At 39.9% G+C, this 15856-nt stretch overlaps 3 protein-coding genes and 1 long non-coding RNA gene across 4 annotated transcripts in view; 2 read left to right on the top strand and 2 right to left on the bottom strand.

Moving 5' to 3' along the window:
- The window catches only part of LOC135089371 (ribosomal protein S6 kinase alpha-5-like), a 5369-nt gene extending 1162 nt beyond the window's left edge, over nt 1–4207 (bottom strand). The window contains exons 1-3 of the mRNA XM_063984936.1: nt 4179–4207; nt 3929–4079; nt 3264–3491 (exon numbers count right to left, since the gene is read on the bottom strand). Coding sequence (XP_063841006.1) covers nt 3264–3491; nt 3929–4079; nt 4179–4207 — 408 coding nt within the window. The remainder of the gene's footprint in view (nt 1–3263; nt 3492–3928; nt 4080–4178) is intronic.
- LOC135088934 (ribosomal protein S6 kinase alpha-5-like) lies at nt 6–3344 on the top strand (the record flags this gene model as incomplete). Its single annotated transcript, XM_063983994.1, is given in 9 exon segments — nt 6–244; nt 417–567; nt 907–919; nt 922–1067; nt 1189–1317; nt 1894–2121; nt 2708–2758; nt 2760–2798; nt 2801–3344. Coding segments are annotated over 9 exon segments (1071 nt in total), but the record flags the coding sequence as incomplete, so codon positions are not given.
- On the bottom strand, nt 3942–13623 carry LOC135088948 (ribosomal protein S6 kinase alpha-5-like). The gene is given in 11 exon segments (XM_063984032.1): nt 3942–4079; nt 4210–4550; nt 4944–5059; nt 5288–5366; nt 5368–5504; nt 6349–6454; nt 7630–7803; nt 8642–8826; nt 9405–9528; nt 10527–10606; nt 13097–13623. Coding segments are annotated over 7 exon segments (1092 nt in total). The 5' UTR covers nt 8819–8826; nt 9405–9528; nt 10527–10606; nt 13097–13623; the 3' UTR covers nt 3942–4079; nt 4210–4247.
- Nucleotides 12714–15724, top strand: LOC135088969 (uncharacterized). Its single transcript, XR_010261348.1, has 5 exons — nt 12714–12919; nt 14102–14290; nt 14369–14530; nt 14677–14881; nt 15278–15724. It is a non-coding gene; the product is annotated as an uncharacterized LOC135088969 (long non-coding RNA).
- Nucleotides 15725–15856: the final 132 nt, after the last annotated feature.

The raw sequence follows: 15856 nt of genomic DNA, 5'->3' as shown, positions 1-15856 counted from the left end.
GCCACATAGTTTTGACAGACTTTGGCCTCAGCAAGGACTTCCTCTCCCATGAAACGGAACACAGAGCATACTCCTTCTGTGGCACAATTGAGTACGTGGCCCCCGAGGTGGTGCAGGGAGGAGCTCACGGCCACGATCAGGCTGTGGACTGGTGGAGTGTGGGAGTGTTAACATATGAACTGTCAACTGGAGCCTCGCCTTTCACGGTGGAAGGTGAAAAGAGTAACCAGCAGGAGATTTCAAGTTAAGAGTCTGCACTGAACTTTCTTTTGGTTGAAAGATAAAGGTATGGGATGTGGTAGTTCATTAAATATCAGGCTAGATATGCTCTATGTGAATATTATTATTTTTTACTTATTTTGTTTTATTTAACTAGATTGCAAGTTCTAATGGAATGTTTTCTATTTTCACAACAGACGAATCCTGAAAACACGGCCACCGTTGCCCAGTGATCTATCGCCAGAGGTCAGAGACTTAATTTCAAGACTCCTCGTGAAAGACCCTCGCCAGTGGTTAGGGAGAGGGCCACGGGATGCGCTAGAGATTAAGGACCATGTATTTTTTAAGGTTTGTATTGAGGCTGCTCACTCATATAGTACAAATTTAGCTGCAACATGGGTGATCTGAACTAAGCTGGTCATCCTCTCTCTATACCTGTTCTTTTATTCACTTACCTTCATCTTTTGCTTACCAGTCTGTAAATGAGAAACAGGAATGGAGGTAGAAATACCATCCTTTCATATTTTCCTTTTAAAGATTACCTTGAAGTCATGTTGTGTCTTTAGTAGTGGTTGTGACCTAATGACCAAGTGGTTTATATTGATGCAACTTTTAGATACATTTAGAAAGAAAAAAAATTGATGTGGCTTGGTTGTAATAAGTGGTAATTCCTTTTTTTCCTGACAGAAATTGAATTGGGATGCCTTGCTCAAAAGAAAGTACCTGCTCCCTTTGTACCAAGAATCAGTACTGAGTTAGATGTTAGTAATTTTTCTGAAGAGTTCACTGCAATGATACCACAGGATTCTCCAGCAATCGTTCCTCCAGATGTTGAGAAAATGTTCAATGTAAGTACCCAAATAAGACTTAATTGTATATGTATGTGTATATGTATGAATGTATGTATGTATGTATTTATATGAGTGTGTGTACTCTTCCAAAGATAGTATTGTTACATTATTATTTCAGGGCTACTCCTACGTTGCTCCATCAATTCTCTTCACTGACAATGTCATCAGTGACAGCAGCAGCCTTTTCAAGATGTCACCAGACAGAAGACCTTCCACAACCAACCTATTATTGGCTTGTAGCTTTAAGGTTAGTACTCAGTTTCTATTCTGCTGTTGCTGATTTACTTGCTAATTTTGATTCTTCACTATTAACTCTTTGACTGCTGTTTGCTACATCTTTCCTTAACCATTAATCACTCTAAGACATTTTTACTTGTTCCACAGCCATCTCTAATCTTTAAACTGGGTACAAATTGCAAAATCCATTCTTTTTAATCCCCTTCTTTCAAGTAGATGATTATAAAGATTTCATGCATTACTTCTGGTGCTGCAAATTGTTTTGTATCAGTGAAAGCATTAAAACATACTTGAATTTTTGGTGAATTATCTCAGCGTGATTTTGACAGTAAAGGTAAATTGTCATAGTAGTAGCAGTAGTAATAATATAAGTATGTATGGCTGATGTCTTCCCCTGTGAGGGATAGACTCATTGTAAGAATAGATATATAGTTTAGGAGTTTCCCAGCTTCCTCATCTTATTAGTTTTAGTTATGTGTGAATTATATTTGTGTCTAGTTGTATGCATACTTTCTCATTTAATTATTAAAGTACTTGTGATGAAAAAAAATGTATGAAATAACTCATAGACATGTATTTTTTCCAGGACTCACCATTTTTCCAAAAATACGAACTGAATCTCCGAGATAATATACTCGGAGACGGCAGCTTCAGTGTCTGTCGGGAATGTGTACAAAAGTCCAGCGGGCAACAACACTTTCCTGTGGAGATAGTGTCAAGAAGACTAGACTGCCAACAAGAAATCAATTTACTCTGGGCTTGCCAAGGACATTCCAACATTGTCAACAACCTCCATGAAGTTTTCCATGATGAGGTAAGCATCTATTCATGATTCTCAACATTGGAAGCTGAATAATGAAAGTTGAAAATGTCTTCCATATATGCCTTTGTTTTGTGGAGTTTGTTTACTGAGCACTATGTAATACCTACCACTCTCAGTTATGGATAAACACTTGCACTAGAGTGATTCCTGCTTGAATACACTAATTTCATCAGACCACTCTTCTTCCTCTACTATCTTTTAACAGTCATTGACATTCTCTCCATCTACCTATCTCTGTGTTGCCTCACTCTCTGTGGGAGCATCCCCTGAGGAGGTGGCCACACCAGAAGAACCTCCATCCTCCTTATCTAGACCTTTCCTTGTTGCTTGTTCAACTGCATGATGTCTTTAACACACACTTCTCTACCCCATCCAAGTACTACCATCCAAGTAGCTTTCCTCACCTATCACTACGAGTACTTTCAACTTCACTCACTCTTTCTTTTGGATATGTCATTGATATTAAATCATTTTGACACAAAATGATTTAAGTAACAATTAGTTTAAGATCATATTATTTTCTTTTCCTTGCATTTAATCATTGTATGCCTGTATCTAATTCATGTTGGTTTCACAGGCACACACCTACATTGTGATGCAGCTCCTTGGAGGTGGAGAGCTGGCTACCTCAGAGGATCAGGAAACACGAGAGGTTCACAGATGCTCGCCTCGGGCTTCGGTCGTCGTGAGGAACCTGGTGTCAGCAGTTCACTACGTGCACAGGAAAAGCATCAGTGGATGGTAGTACTTGGATGGGGTAGAGAAGTGTGTGTTAAAGACATCATGCAGTTGAACAAGCAACAAGGAAAGGTCTAGATAAGGAGGATGGAGGTTCTTCTGGTGTGGCCACCTCCTCAGGGGATGCTCCCACAGAGAGTGAGGCAACACAGAGATAGGTAGATGGAGAGAATGTCAATGACTGTTAAAAGATAGTAGAGGAAGAAGAGTGGTCTGATGAAATTAGTGTATTCAAGCAGGAATCACTCTAGTGCAAGTGTTTATCCATAACTGAGAGTGGTAGGTATTACATAGTGCTCAGTAAACAAACTCCACAAAACAAAGGCATATATGGAAGACATTTTCAACTTTCATTATTCAGCTTCCAATGTTGAGAATCATGAATAGATGCTTACCTCATCATGGAAAACTTCATGGAGGTTGTTGACAATGTTGGAATGTCCTTGGCAAGCCCAGAGTAAATTGATTTCTTGTTGGCAGTCTAGTCTTCTTGACACTATCTCCACAGGAAAGTGTTGTTGCCCGCTGGACTTTTGTACACATTCCCGACAGACACTGAAGCTGCCGTCTCCGAGTATATTATCTCGGAGATTCAGTTCGTATTTTTGGAAAAATGGTGAGTCCTGGAAAAAATACATGTCTATGAGTTATTTCATACATTTTTTTTCATCACAAGTACTTTAATAATTAAATGAGAAAGTATGCATACAACTAGACACAAATATAATTCACACATAACTAAAACTAATAAGATGAGGAAGCTGGGAAACTCCTAAACTATATATCTATTCTTACAATGAGTCTATCCCTCACAGGGGAAGACATCAGCCATGCATACTTATATTATTACTACTGCTACTACTATGACAATTTACCTTTACTGTCAAAATCACGCTGAGACAATTCACCAAAAATTCAAGTATGTTTTAATGCTTTCACTGATACAAAACAATTTGCAGCACCAGAAGAACAGGTATAGAGAGAGGATGACCAGCTTAGTTCAGATCACCCATGTTGCAGCTAAATTTGTACTATATGAGTGAGCAGCCTCAATACAAACCTTAAAAAATACATGGTCCTTAATCTCTAGCGCATCCCGTGGCCCTCTCCCTAACCACTGGCGAGGGTCTTTCACGAGGAGTCTTGAAATTAAGTCTCTGACCTCTGGCGATAGATCACTGGGCAACGGTGGCCGTGTTTTCAGGATTCGTCTGTTGTGAAAATAGAAAACATTCCATTAGAACTTGCAATCTAGTTAAATAAAACAAAATAAGTAAAAAATAATAATATTCACATAGAGCATATCTAGCCTGATATTTAATGAACTACCACATCCCATACCTTTATCTTTCAACCAAAAGAAAGTTCAGTGCAGACTCTTAACTTGAAATCTCCTGCTGGTTACTCTTTTCACCTTCCACCGTGAAAGGCGAGGCTCCAGTTGACAGTTCATATGTTAACACTCCCACACTCCACCAGTCCACAGCCTGATCGTGGCCGTGAGCTCCTCCCTGCACCACCTCGGGGGCCACGTACTCAATTGTGCCACAGAAGGAGTATGCTCTGTGTTCCGTTTCATGGGAGAGGAAGTCCTTGCTGAGGCCAAAGTCTGTCAAAACTATGTGGCCATCCAAGTCCAGGAGGATGTTTTCAAGCTTGATGTCTCGATAGATGATACCAAGCTGCAATGGATCCCAGTTGTTAAACAAATGCAAAGAACAAAACAGAAAACCATCAGTTAAAACGGAGCTGCGTATTCTGTAATTGCTATTGAGAATACTCTTAACCTGGTGTAAGTCTGAGTGATAAAAATGCAACACTGTGCCTGTGTGTGTGTGTGTGTGTGTGTGTGTGTGTGTGTGTGTGTGTGTGTGTGTGTGTGTGTGTGTGTGTGTGTGTGTGTGTGTGTGTGTGTGTGTGTGTGTGTGTCTTAAATTTTTTCTATCTGAGGATTAAACTTTTCTATGCTCCCAAAATAGTTTACCAATTTTTTTTTTTTTTTTTTTCATGAATTTCTTATACCAGGCTAGAGTTTTCCCAATGGTACATAATGTGAGGTACTCAATGTGGCTTACTTTGTGCAGATGCTCAAGGGCAAGGATGACTTCACCAATGTAGAGACGGACTTCATCCTCATGGAACCTTTCTCGCTGGTAAAGGTGAGTGAACAGTTCTCCTCCGCTGACATAGTCTGAACAGCAACACAAAAATAAACAATAAATTCACCATGCAACAGAGAAAGATATAAGAAAAAAGGAATAACAAAAAAATTAACATTGATTTAAATGCACAATTAAAGTTTCCTTCCCTCCTTGAATTTTCCATAAACACTGATAAACTGAGCTGAAGATGAGGTAATTTCACCATGGGAGAGGGAAAATACAAACACACACACAGACACACAAATGGTAATACTAACCAAGGATAAGGTGGAGTTTAGCATCAGTTTGGAAGGCATAGTGAAGGGTGACCAGGAAGGGACTCTGCTGCACTGCCTCTTAACACCTGCCTCTCTGTCTTGGTGTGCTCAGTTGTCTTCTTCTGTACGATGGTCGCTTTCTTCAGAACCTTCATGGCATACAACTTCCCTGCATCCTTCCCCGATACCTTCCGCACCAGAAAGACTTTGCCATAAGCTGTGAGGAGAGAAAATCTTGACTTAACAAAACAAATGGGGAATGGCTGTATACCACTTGCCTCTGTCTCATGAACAGAAGAACATTTGAACATAAGAAAATAAGGGAAGCTGCAAGAAGCCATCAGGCCTACATGTGGCAGTCTCTGTAAGTTAGCCTTTGTTCTGGTGGTGAATGAAGACCTCTTATAGTATATTACAAAGCACAATATATCTATCTAACAGTAAATCTAAGGTCCCTGTTCTGAAACACTTCTGCAATGCATCTCTACTACTTTCAAAAGGGTCTAGTTAAAGTGACAGGTTTTTAAGGATAATTTTATGGTTTTAGTGACAAATCAACAAGATTTCCATATTATTATCAGGAAAATAACTCTTGAGAATCTGGCTAATCATCTCTGTGGCCTTTAAAAATAGTAGTGGTGAGAGACTAAACTGTTTTAGAATACAGTCTAACACTCCAGGCCAGAATACAGGAACAGGTAGAGGAAGTAAACTCGGCTAAGTTGTATTAATTTCGTGCGTTCTACAGAGAGAGAGAAAGAAAGGTGTTTATGAATGAAGGGAGAGAAGGAGGAGGAGGAACGGGAGGTGGTGTGTGTGTGTGTGTGTGTGTGTGTGTGTGTGTGTGTGTGTTTCAGGAGTAAACAAAAGGGAATGTTTGCTAGTACACACACACACACACACACACACACACACACACACACACACACACACACACACACACACACACACAAACACACACACAATACTAAACACACAAACACACAATACTACAAACACACAAACAATACTACAAACACAAACACACAATACTGAACATACAAACACACACACACACACACCTTCTCTGCCCAGGCCCTTGACACAGCTGACGGAGAACAGAGCCCTAGGATTGATCACCTCCCAAGCCTCGGTCAAACTGGCACCGATGTCCCTCCTCCTTCTGCCCTGCGGTGGAAGAACAAGACACAAATCTGACTCACACACGACGAGACAACAGCGAACGTAAACAAACAGTGTTGCCAACTCAGGGAAAGGGAGTTTTACTGTACAAGGGATAAAATACAAGTGAATCACCATGGAAACACCCTTTGAAAACCCACAGTAACTTCCACTACAGCCTTGATAACACTACTTACCCTAGATCACCCCCAAACACCCCTATATAACCCTGAAACACCACCAAGACACCATTAAACACCCCAAAACAAACTATTTCCCTCAAAACACTTGCAAAACACTCTCAAAACACCATTAAACACCCCAAAACACACTATTTACCTCAAAAACTTGCAAAACACTCCCAAAACACCATTAAACACCCAAAAACAGACAATTTACCTCAAAACACTTGAAAAAACACCCCCAAAACACCTCCAAAACCCCAATAATACCCAAAAAAAGACAATTTACCTCAAAACACTTGAAAAAACACCTCCAAAACCCCAATAATACCCAAAAAAGACAATTTACCTCAAAACACTTGCAAAAACACCCCCAAAACATCTCCAAAACCCAAAAAATACCCAAAAAAGACAATTTACCTCAAAACACTTGCAAAAACACCCCCAAAACACCTCCAAAACCCCAATGATACCCAAAAAACCGACAAAAACAGACAAATATACCCAAAAACAGACAATTTACCTCAAAACACTTGAAAAAACACCCCAAAACACCTCCAAAACACCCCAAAATATCTCAAAACATTCCTAAACACACAAACAGGAGTGTAATGAATTAATAAGTGAAAGAAAGCAAGAGAATGTAAACAAACAGATGATAATGAAAAGAAAAGTGATTTAAATGAGATTGTTAAGATGTTTTGATGGTTTATGGTAAGGAAAATGAGAGAAAGGGTTTGTAATGAATAGAAAGGATGACAGAAAGGAAGGAATAAGAGGGAAAAGTAAAGAAATGAGGAAAGGAAAGAGAAAATGATGCTTTACTCACAATGCACCTCTCTTTAACAACATTCAGAGACACAAGGAAATACAAACAAATTACAAAATAAGCAAAGAAAGAAAAAATGAAAGGAAAAAAAAAATAAGCAAAAATTATACAAAAACAAAAAAAATATACATAATAAAAAAAATAAATGAGAGACACACACACACACACACCTCAGGCAGCGATTCCTGGAAGAAGACAGCAAAGAATATTATGTTAGCCACAGTGAGAGTGCGTGCATAGACAGCCGAGGCCGCGAACCACCCAGTACTTCCCCAGCGGGAGAACGCAGCCCCCACAGTGTGCCCGACGGTGAAGCCTATGCTGAATGTCACGCCAATCAGTGCCTGTGGGTTGAGGGGAGGTTAGGAGAGGGTAGGCTGGTTAGGTTAGGTTAGGACACACCGACAACACACCACAATATAAATAAGAAATAAAATAATGCATAAGAAAATAAAAAGTTAAAAAAAAGTAAACTAACAATATATTTTAAACTACCACAACACCTTTAAACACCCTCAAAATACTCCAAAACACCCAGAAACACTCCAAAAACACACCAAAACACTCTCAAAATAACCCAAAACACACCAAAACATCCCAAAATACCCCAAAACACTCCAAAAACACACCAAAACACCTTCAAAATACCCCAAAACACCCCAAAACACTACAAACACATCCCAAAACACTCCAAAAACACACCAAAATACTCCAAAAATACTCCTAAACATCTCAAAACACATCAAAACATTCCAAAAACATCCCAAAACACTTTAAAACACACCAAAAATCCCAAAACACCTCCACAACACCACAAAACACTTCAAAACACCCCTTAACCACCCCAAAACACATCAAAACACTTCACAACACACCAAAAACACCCCAAAACACTCCAAAAACACCCCAAAACACCCCAAAAACACCTGAAGACTCCCTCAGAACACTGAAATAGAATAAAACACAAAATAACAATAATAAAGAAAACAAGCTGCAATATTGAACAGCAGGAACACAAACAAACACACACACACCCTGTAAACAAACAAACAAACAAAAAATAAATAAATAGATAATAGGATAAAAAAATTGAAAAAATAATAATAAAAACAAGCTAAAAATATATAAACCAATACAAAACACAACAAACCCACTTAATTATCAAACAAGACAGAATGGAACCTCGCAGCGAAACCGATGATATGCTGGTAATAAGTCACACAGGAGAGCTGAGAGGAATACAAGCCGCTGGTGTTGTGCTTGGAGTAACAGTCGAGGAGAGCAGGAGACACGGGCAGCACCACCTTCAAGCCGAGCAGGTCCAGGATCAGACTGCCGAATAACACCTTGCTTGTCCATGCGTTCCTCTGTGGGTGTTAGGTTAGGTTAGGTTACGTTAGGTTAAGTGAGGTTAGGTTATGTTAGGTTAAGTGAGGTTAGGTTAAGTGAGGTTAGGTTAGGTTAAGTTACGTTAGGTTAGGTTAAGTGAGGTTAAGTGAGGTTAGGTTAAGTTAGGTTAGGTTAAGTTAAGTTAGGTTAGGTTAGGTTAAAAGAGGTTAGGTTAAGTTAGGTTAGGTTAGGTTAAGTTAAGTTAGGTTAAGTTATGTTAGGTTAAAAGAGGTTAGGCTAAGTTATGTTAGGTTAAGTTAGCTTATGTTAGGTTAGGTTAGGTTAAGTGAGGTCTTTTTTATCTTTTATTTTTTCTCAGTATTTTTTTCTTATTGTTCTTAGTTCCCTTTGACCAGTGTCCCTCCTATATATACAAAAAATAAAACAAAATAAATAAATAAATAAATAAAGTAAAACAAGAATATTTTTATGACTTTAAATCATTTTCCCGACACACTTGTGCATGGAGGCAGTGTTGCACGAGTGTTGAGTGACAAATATTGCATCTCAGCTTAGCAACACACACCAACACACACCAACACAACACCCTGCTCACCTTCTCCTTGATGTCCGCAGCCTGTACTGCCCCTCTGTCCCTGCCATCCACCTCACCACCACTGCCGCCGCCACCGCCATCGCTGCCGCCAACTTGCTTGCCGGATCGGAGGGTTGCCGTTGCTCTGAAAGTTACATTAGGTTTGGTTAAGTGGGGCCGTGGGAAGAGGATGTAGGTTAGGTTAGGTTTGGTTAGGCTAGGTTATGTTAGGTTTGGCTAGGTTTCTTTAGGTTAGGTTAGGTTAGGTTAGGTTAGGTAAGGCTTGGCTAGGTTAGGCTTGCTTAGGTAAGGTTTGGCTAGGTTAGGTTAGGTTAGTAAGGCTTGGCTAGGTTAGGCTTGCTTAGGTAAGGTTTGGCTAGGTTAGAATTGCTTAGGTTAGGTTAGGTAAAGTTTGGTTAGGCCAGCTTGGGATTAAGACACGAGATAGCCAGTCTTGGGGAGGAGGAAGCACCAGACAGAAGTTAGGGTAGGCTTCTTTGGGTTAGGCTTGGTTTGATTAGGGTCAGCTGAGGAGTGTGAAGCTCCACCACGTTTGGTTAAATTTGAGGTAATATTTTAGTCATTTTCTCTCTCACCACCAAAATTTTCCCACTGTGTAAACTTTGTTAATATTTTTTTATCTGAAGGCTACAAAACACATCACTCGCTTTCCATCCCAGACCCCTAAACACCACCCCTTTCTTCCTTCCTTAGCATCAGCCAGCCAGCCTCTTTGGACTTAAATGAAGGAAACTTTTAAACACGTAGATATAATATAACATTTTCTTCTTCACACACACACACACACACACACACACACACACTGCTTCCGTGACGTGGGAGAGTGAGGAAGAGCGAGAAAGAGTTTTATCACCAGCTGGAAGGAAACTACAGCTTTGTTTTACATCTGACAAGAGAAAACGCGGCTGTCACTTCTGTCAACGGGTAACTAATACAAAGCTGAGAGAGAGAGAGAGAGAGAGAGAGAGAGAGAGAGAGAGAGAGAGAGAGAGAGAGAGAGAGAGAGAGAGAGAGAGAGAGAGAGAGAGAGAGAGAGAGAGATTGTCATATAACCATTTTATACTCAAGATAATAAAAGACAGCAAGCGTTTAATTATTAATTTTCCAACTTTCTTCGCTTGCCTAAACTTTCTTCCACACTGCTGGTGGTGATGGTGGTGGTGGTCTTCCTGCTTCCCTATTTCGTCCCTCTACATTTGTATCTTAAAAGAAAAAAAGATCGTATTACTGAATCAACACCAATGAACACTTAACCTTACCTAACCTAAAGTGTACCTCTGTTTTTACCCTCTACCCATCACTACAACCTCCAGTACCTTCCCCTGCTAGGACTCCAACACCACAACACCTCGTACAGACCCAGACATCCCACACACGTGCATCTAGTAGCTTCATACATCACAACACACGCTATAACACCCCTGACACGCTTCTACTATCACAGTCCCCCCTTAAACACTCCAGAACCTTTTATTTTACCTCCAGCACACCACTTCTACCCTCAAAGACCCAGTACTTATCTGCAACATGCCTATAACATAACCAAAACACCTCAAAAGCAACTCCAACCACACTAAAACACCTTAAAACACCTTAAACACTCCTAAACGCACAAAAAACACCCTAAACACATCGAAAGTGCACCAAAATATCCCCAAACACACTTAAAATACTCCAAAACTCACCCCATTGACTTTAAACGCATCGAAAACACACCGTACCTACCCAAAACACACTTGAACTCATCCATAACATTCTAAAACACACTTAAAACATCCCAAAACACTGAAAACGGCCCAAAACACACTTAAAACACCCCAAAACACCCAGACTGACCTAAAATACCCACAAATGCACCCAAAATTCCCCGGTATCCACACAAAACACACCCAAACTCGTCCATAACATCCTAAAATACACTTGAAACATCACAAAACATTGAAAACAGTCCAAAACACACTTAAAACACTCCTAAACAAGCCTAAGACACCCCAAAACACACCAGGAACGCTAAATATTGACTCAAACATCACCAAATCCCTAAAACACACACTTCAACACCCTTTCAACACCTCCAGACACACTGCAACACTCCCTAAACACCTCCAGACACACTCCAACACCTCTTAAACACACCAAATACACTGGAAGCACTGTCAGGGAAGACAAATACTACCAAGACAGACAGGGCAGCAGGGAAAATTAAGCTAAATATTGTTTTCTTATAATTTTTTCTGTTTTACCACCTCCTCTATTCCTTCTCCCTTCCTCTTCCTCCTCTATTTCTCTTATTTTCTTACTCATTCTACTCTTATCTACACGTCTGAGTTTAGAAACACGTGGAAACACTAGGAAAACACTGCAAAGTACGATAATTATTACCGAGGAGACGGCGGAGCCGATCAAGGTCCCTGGTCCATGATGGCGGCCGTGACGTCACGGCAATTTTACGTACCGTAACGGATTTCATTTCGAAATTGACCCCTCGAAAAAATGGAGCTAGGCTGGAATGCCTTATATATTCTGACTTGACAAATACTTAAAATAATATTCACAATATTAAAACAGCTCTAGCCTGAGTAGTATTTAAAAAATATCCAAATGAAATATGGAAAAAGTGTTGAAATATTCGGCACCATTTAAATCATTGAAAAGTCCACAACACTAGAATTTTTAGGAACGTAAAAATTTTTAAAAAATCTGAACTATCATCTTACACAATCAAAAGTGACCTGGAACAAGAAGTAAACAAATAAAACCGAAATTGTGTAAAAACCAAGTGTTGAACCTAAATACGATTAAAAACCACTGAAAATTCCACCCATTTTGACTCAACAACAAGATAAAACACTTTAAAACATACAAACAATTTTTTCAAGCAATGAAAAGTTAGTTACTAGCTCAAATAGAGAGACAATAACACAAAAAGTGTTGTAATAACAACTTTTAACAGGACCATAAATCATTTTTAAAGTCCACTTATTTCTCTCAACAGGAACCAAAAAACAATTTAAAAATCATAAGCAATTTTTAGAAATGCAAAAGACGTAGTTAGAACGTGAAATAAAAAATCAAGTTTGTCAAAATACTGCTAAAAAAACACCCCGCATTTTCGGCAAGCAACACAAAATTGAACACAACTCAACACAAGCCACGAAAATACTTCTAAAGCATATAATTATTTTTATAAACCATAAAAAAACATGCTATGCCAGCAGAATAAAGAAGTTAAGAAAAAAATAAAAAAATATTGGAACCCACAGGTTGAAGCAGGTTGGCAGAGGTAGCCAGGCATCATGGCGGCCCTTGTCAGTGGAGAGAACGGCCGCTATTTTGCCTGTTATTCTTCCATCGTAACTAAATGAGGCAATGGCAGATATATCTAGCTAGCGGATATGAAAGCCTAGTTATGTGGCTCCACTTAGTGACGTGTTAGGCTTACAATAAGTGAGAAATGAAGCAGATATTGGCGGACAAATGGGGAAGGCTGCCTCCACCTCAGCTGATAACATTAAGTGTATTTTTTTGACGTTTTTATAATTCCTGTCATGGTTAATTAGTAAGAGTTTTGTGGTGGAGGCTTGGAGCGCTTGTGGCACCGTGGAATGCTGGGTCACGTCAATATATTCCTAACCAGGTGCAAAAACATGAAATACGAGGCTCAACAATAAACAGTAAGGTTAACCACTGACCTGACAGCCCTGTGTTGTTGTTGTGGGTGACACGTAACAACACTATCACAGTTACCGCCTGTTACATCACACTGTGCAAATTAGCTGGCTGGACAAGTGGTGGGCGGGTTTCTTACCAATATTAGCCTTGGTGGCCCTGTAGGCACCTCCCTGTAGGCACCTCCAGGCAGGCACCAAGCTTGCACCAGCACACGCAGGCACCCACGGCCCTGTCACTGTCTTGTTCTGCCAAAATACATTAAATGAAGCCACAGTTTATGGCACCCTTTGAACACAGTGCCTTTCTGTGTTACGTCTGGTGCTGTGTTGTCCTCCCTTGGCCTGCTCTGCACAGTACGGACACAAACCTATCCACAACACACTTTTAGCTTTCAATAACAACCACCAACTTCTTTTATATTATACTAAACTAATGGAAAATTAAATATAAAGAATTATAAGCGTGTAAAAATAAATCTCAGGCCATTATAACTGTAATTGTCAAAGTATCTAGATGTTACTGATTGAAGCGCCAAATTCAAACTGGTCCTGGCGGGCCTTACACTGCAATGTCTCGTCCCTTGTGTGGCGTAATGTGAAATCATTGAAAAGCTTGTGTGAATTGAAGGCTTGGCTTAATACTGTGTTATATCTCAGCTTATCATTATTAAGTATTTACCATTTGACGTTAAAAAACAACAATACAATATATCCAAGTATAACAGAGGCTTCCATACTGTAGCTAATGATCAACAGAGAATTACCAGCCTTTATCTGTGTGTCAAGGGGAGCCCTTAGGGAAACGTTCGTGTGCGTGTGTGTGTGTGTGTGTGTGTGTGGTATGGAAAGATATAATTGCTTGAGTACAGCCTCTCTCTCTCTCTCTCTCTCTCTCTCTCTCTCTCTCTCTCTCTCTCTCTCTCTACCTCTACGTATTTTGCCTGTCTGCCCTCGTGTGTGTGTGTGTGTGTGTGTGTGTGTGTGTATCTCATTTATTTATTTAAGTTATTTTTCTTCTTCACGCAGATAGTAATTGACGAACACAACACACCACGTGGAGAGAAGCAAGGTGTGGAGTACCCAAGCCTCTCACAGTCCATGCTAGTAGACTCACCCTGCATGTGGAGATCTCCCAAAATGCACGGAGGTTATTCCAGAGCTGCAGGACAGAGTACTTGAGGCCATTGGTGAACAGAAAGCTGAGGTTGAACAAAGGTAGAGTAAAGATTACACTGACATTTGGGACATTGACATTGTTTGTTACCAGTATTATATTGATTCCTTTTATTTCAGCCAAGAATTGATAGCTGCCCAAGGTGTAAGCAAGATTCACAATGATGAGGTCATTGTGACGTGTGCAATGTGTCCACTGGTCTTGGCCTTCCTGACCAAGGCAGCCACACAAAGGAAATTCCACGTTATTGTTGCCGAACGTGCCCCTAAATATGATGCAAGGTGTTTTATGCGTCTCTTTCACGTCATCGTGTCTGATGTGCACAATACATAACACAGGGACTGCCACATGTAGGGGTGATGGCTTCTTGCAGCTTCCTTTATTTTATTATGTTCTTATGTTCTCAATACATCTTTTACTTGTGCAGGGTCACCCAGTGGCAAAAGCTTTATGTACTGCTGGAATTGAGACAACATTAATTCAAGACTCTGCAGTGTTCCCCATCATGTCACGTGTCAACAAGGTCATCAAAGGTCATCGTTGGCACCGAGACGGTGGTGACCAACGGAGGCATTGAGACCTTTGTTGGTGCAGCCTCTCTTGCCTCACCACCAAAGTTTTATTCTGTTTCAGTAAGTTTTATTTGTTAGTCATTATCCTGATACCTCTTTCAGTGGGGCAGTATTTGAAACATATTTACTGTTGCAAATTGAACAGGGAAGGTATCACAAAAGTACATACCATTTTATTCTCACAGAAATTCTTGATTCCAGTTTTTGATACATTCCTTTTCCACATGTTTATTTCGTGTAGGTGGATATACATTCCTCGTGTTGAGTGTTGGATGGTCCTTTCTCAAACCTCAACCTGTTGTTGTCTCATGTGGAGCTAGATACTATCAGATCAGTACCATCAGATCAGTCGGCGGTCCCGTTGATGCCGGATAAGAGGGATTTTACTGTACCCTGTTTATCTTGCACTTAGCTTTAAATAATGGCTGCTGACCATTTAAATCTCTTTTATTTCAGTCGAGGTACTGCACCATCCTACGTGTACCGGCAGCTTAGCAAACTGTACCGTCCCACTTCTTGTGATCTCTAAGGTAACAGCTTTAATCCTTGCAAATAAGGAATAAGAGAAAAGAGACACACCTGCCATTTGTACTGTTATGCTGTAGTGTTCTGTCATTTTTTTCCTCTTTTATCCTAGAACCATTTTTGGTCATTCATGTTTCTAAAAATTATTATACAAAAATGTTGAGCTTAATATGTTTGGTGTAGTTTTTTGTAACATGTGTTATTATTGTTAATGTGTGTGGTTCCCCTCAGAAAGAATGTTGCAGTATTAGCAGTAATGTTACAGCCAATGGAAGTGTCTGTATTGTGCTTTGGTGGGAGGTTAATTTGATGTATTTTTAGAGTTGTGCAGGATATTATAGCAAGCCCTCAAAATAAAGAAAATAACTATAGAAAACACTCCTTGTATTGAAAACACCACTGCAGAGAAATCTCTAATGAAACAGGAAACCCTACATTCAGTACTGTGTGGTTGTTGCAGTAACACTGAGCTAAATGCCTTTTGGATGGTTGTACACTAAAAATAATGTA

This window comes from Scylla paramamosain, chromosome 32 (assembly GCF_035594125.1).
Source record: "Scylla paramamosain isolate STU-SP2022 chromosome 32, ASM3559412v1, whole genome shotgun sequence".
Taxonomy (NCBI): domain Eukaryota; kingdom Metazoa; phylum Arthropoda; class Malacostraca; order Decapoda; family Portunidae; genus Scylla; species Scylla paramamosain.
The sequence above is the reverse complement of the archived record's forward strand: the minus strand, read 5'-3'. Positions and strand labels throughout refer to the sequence as shown.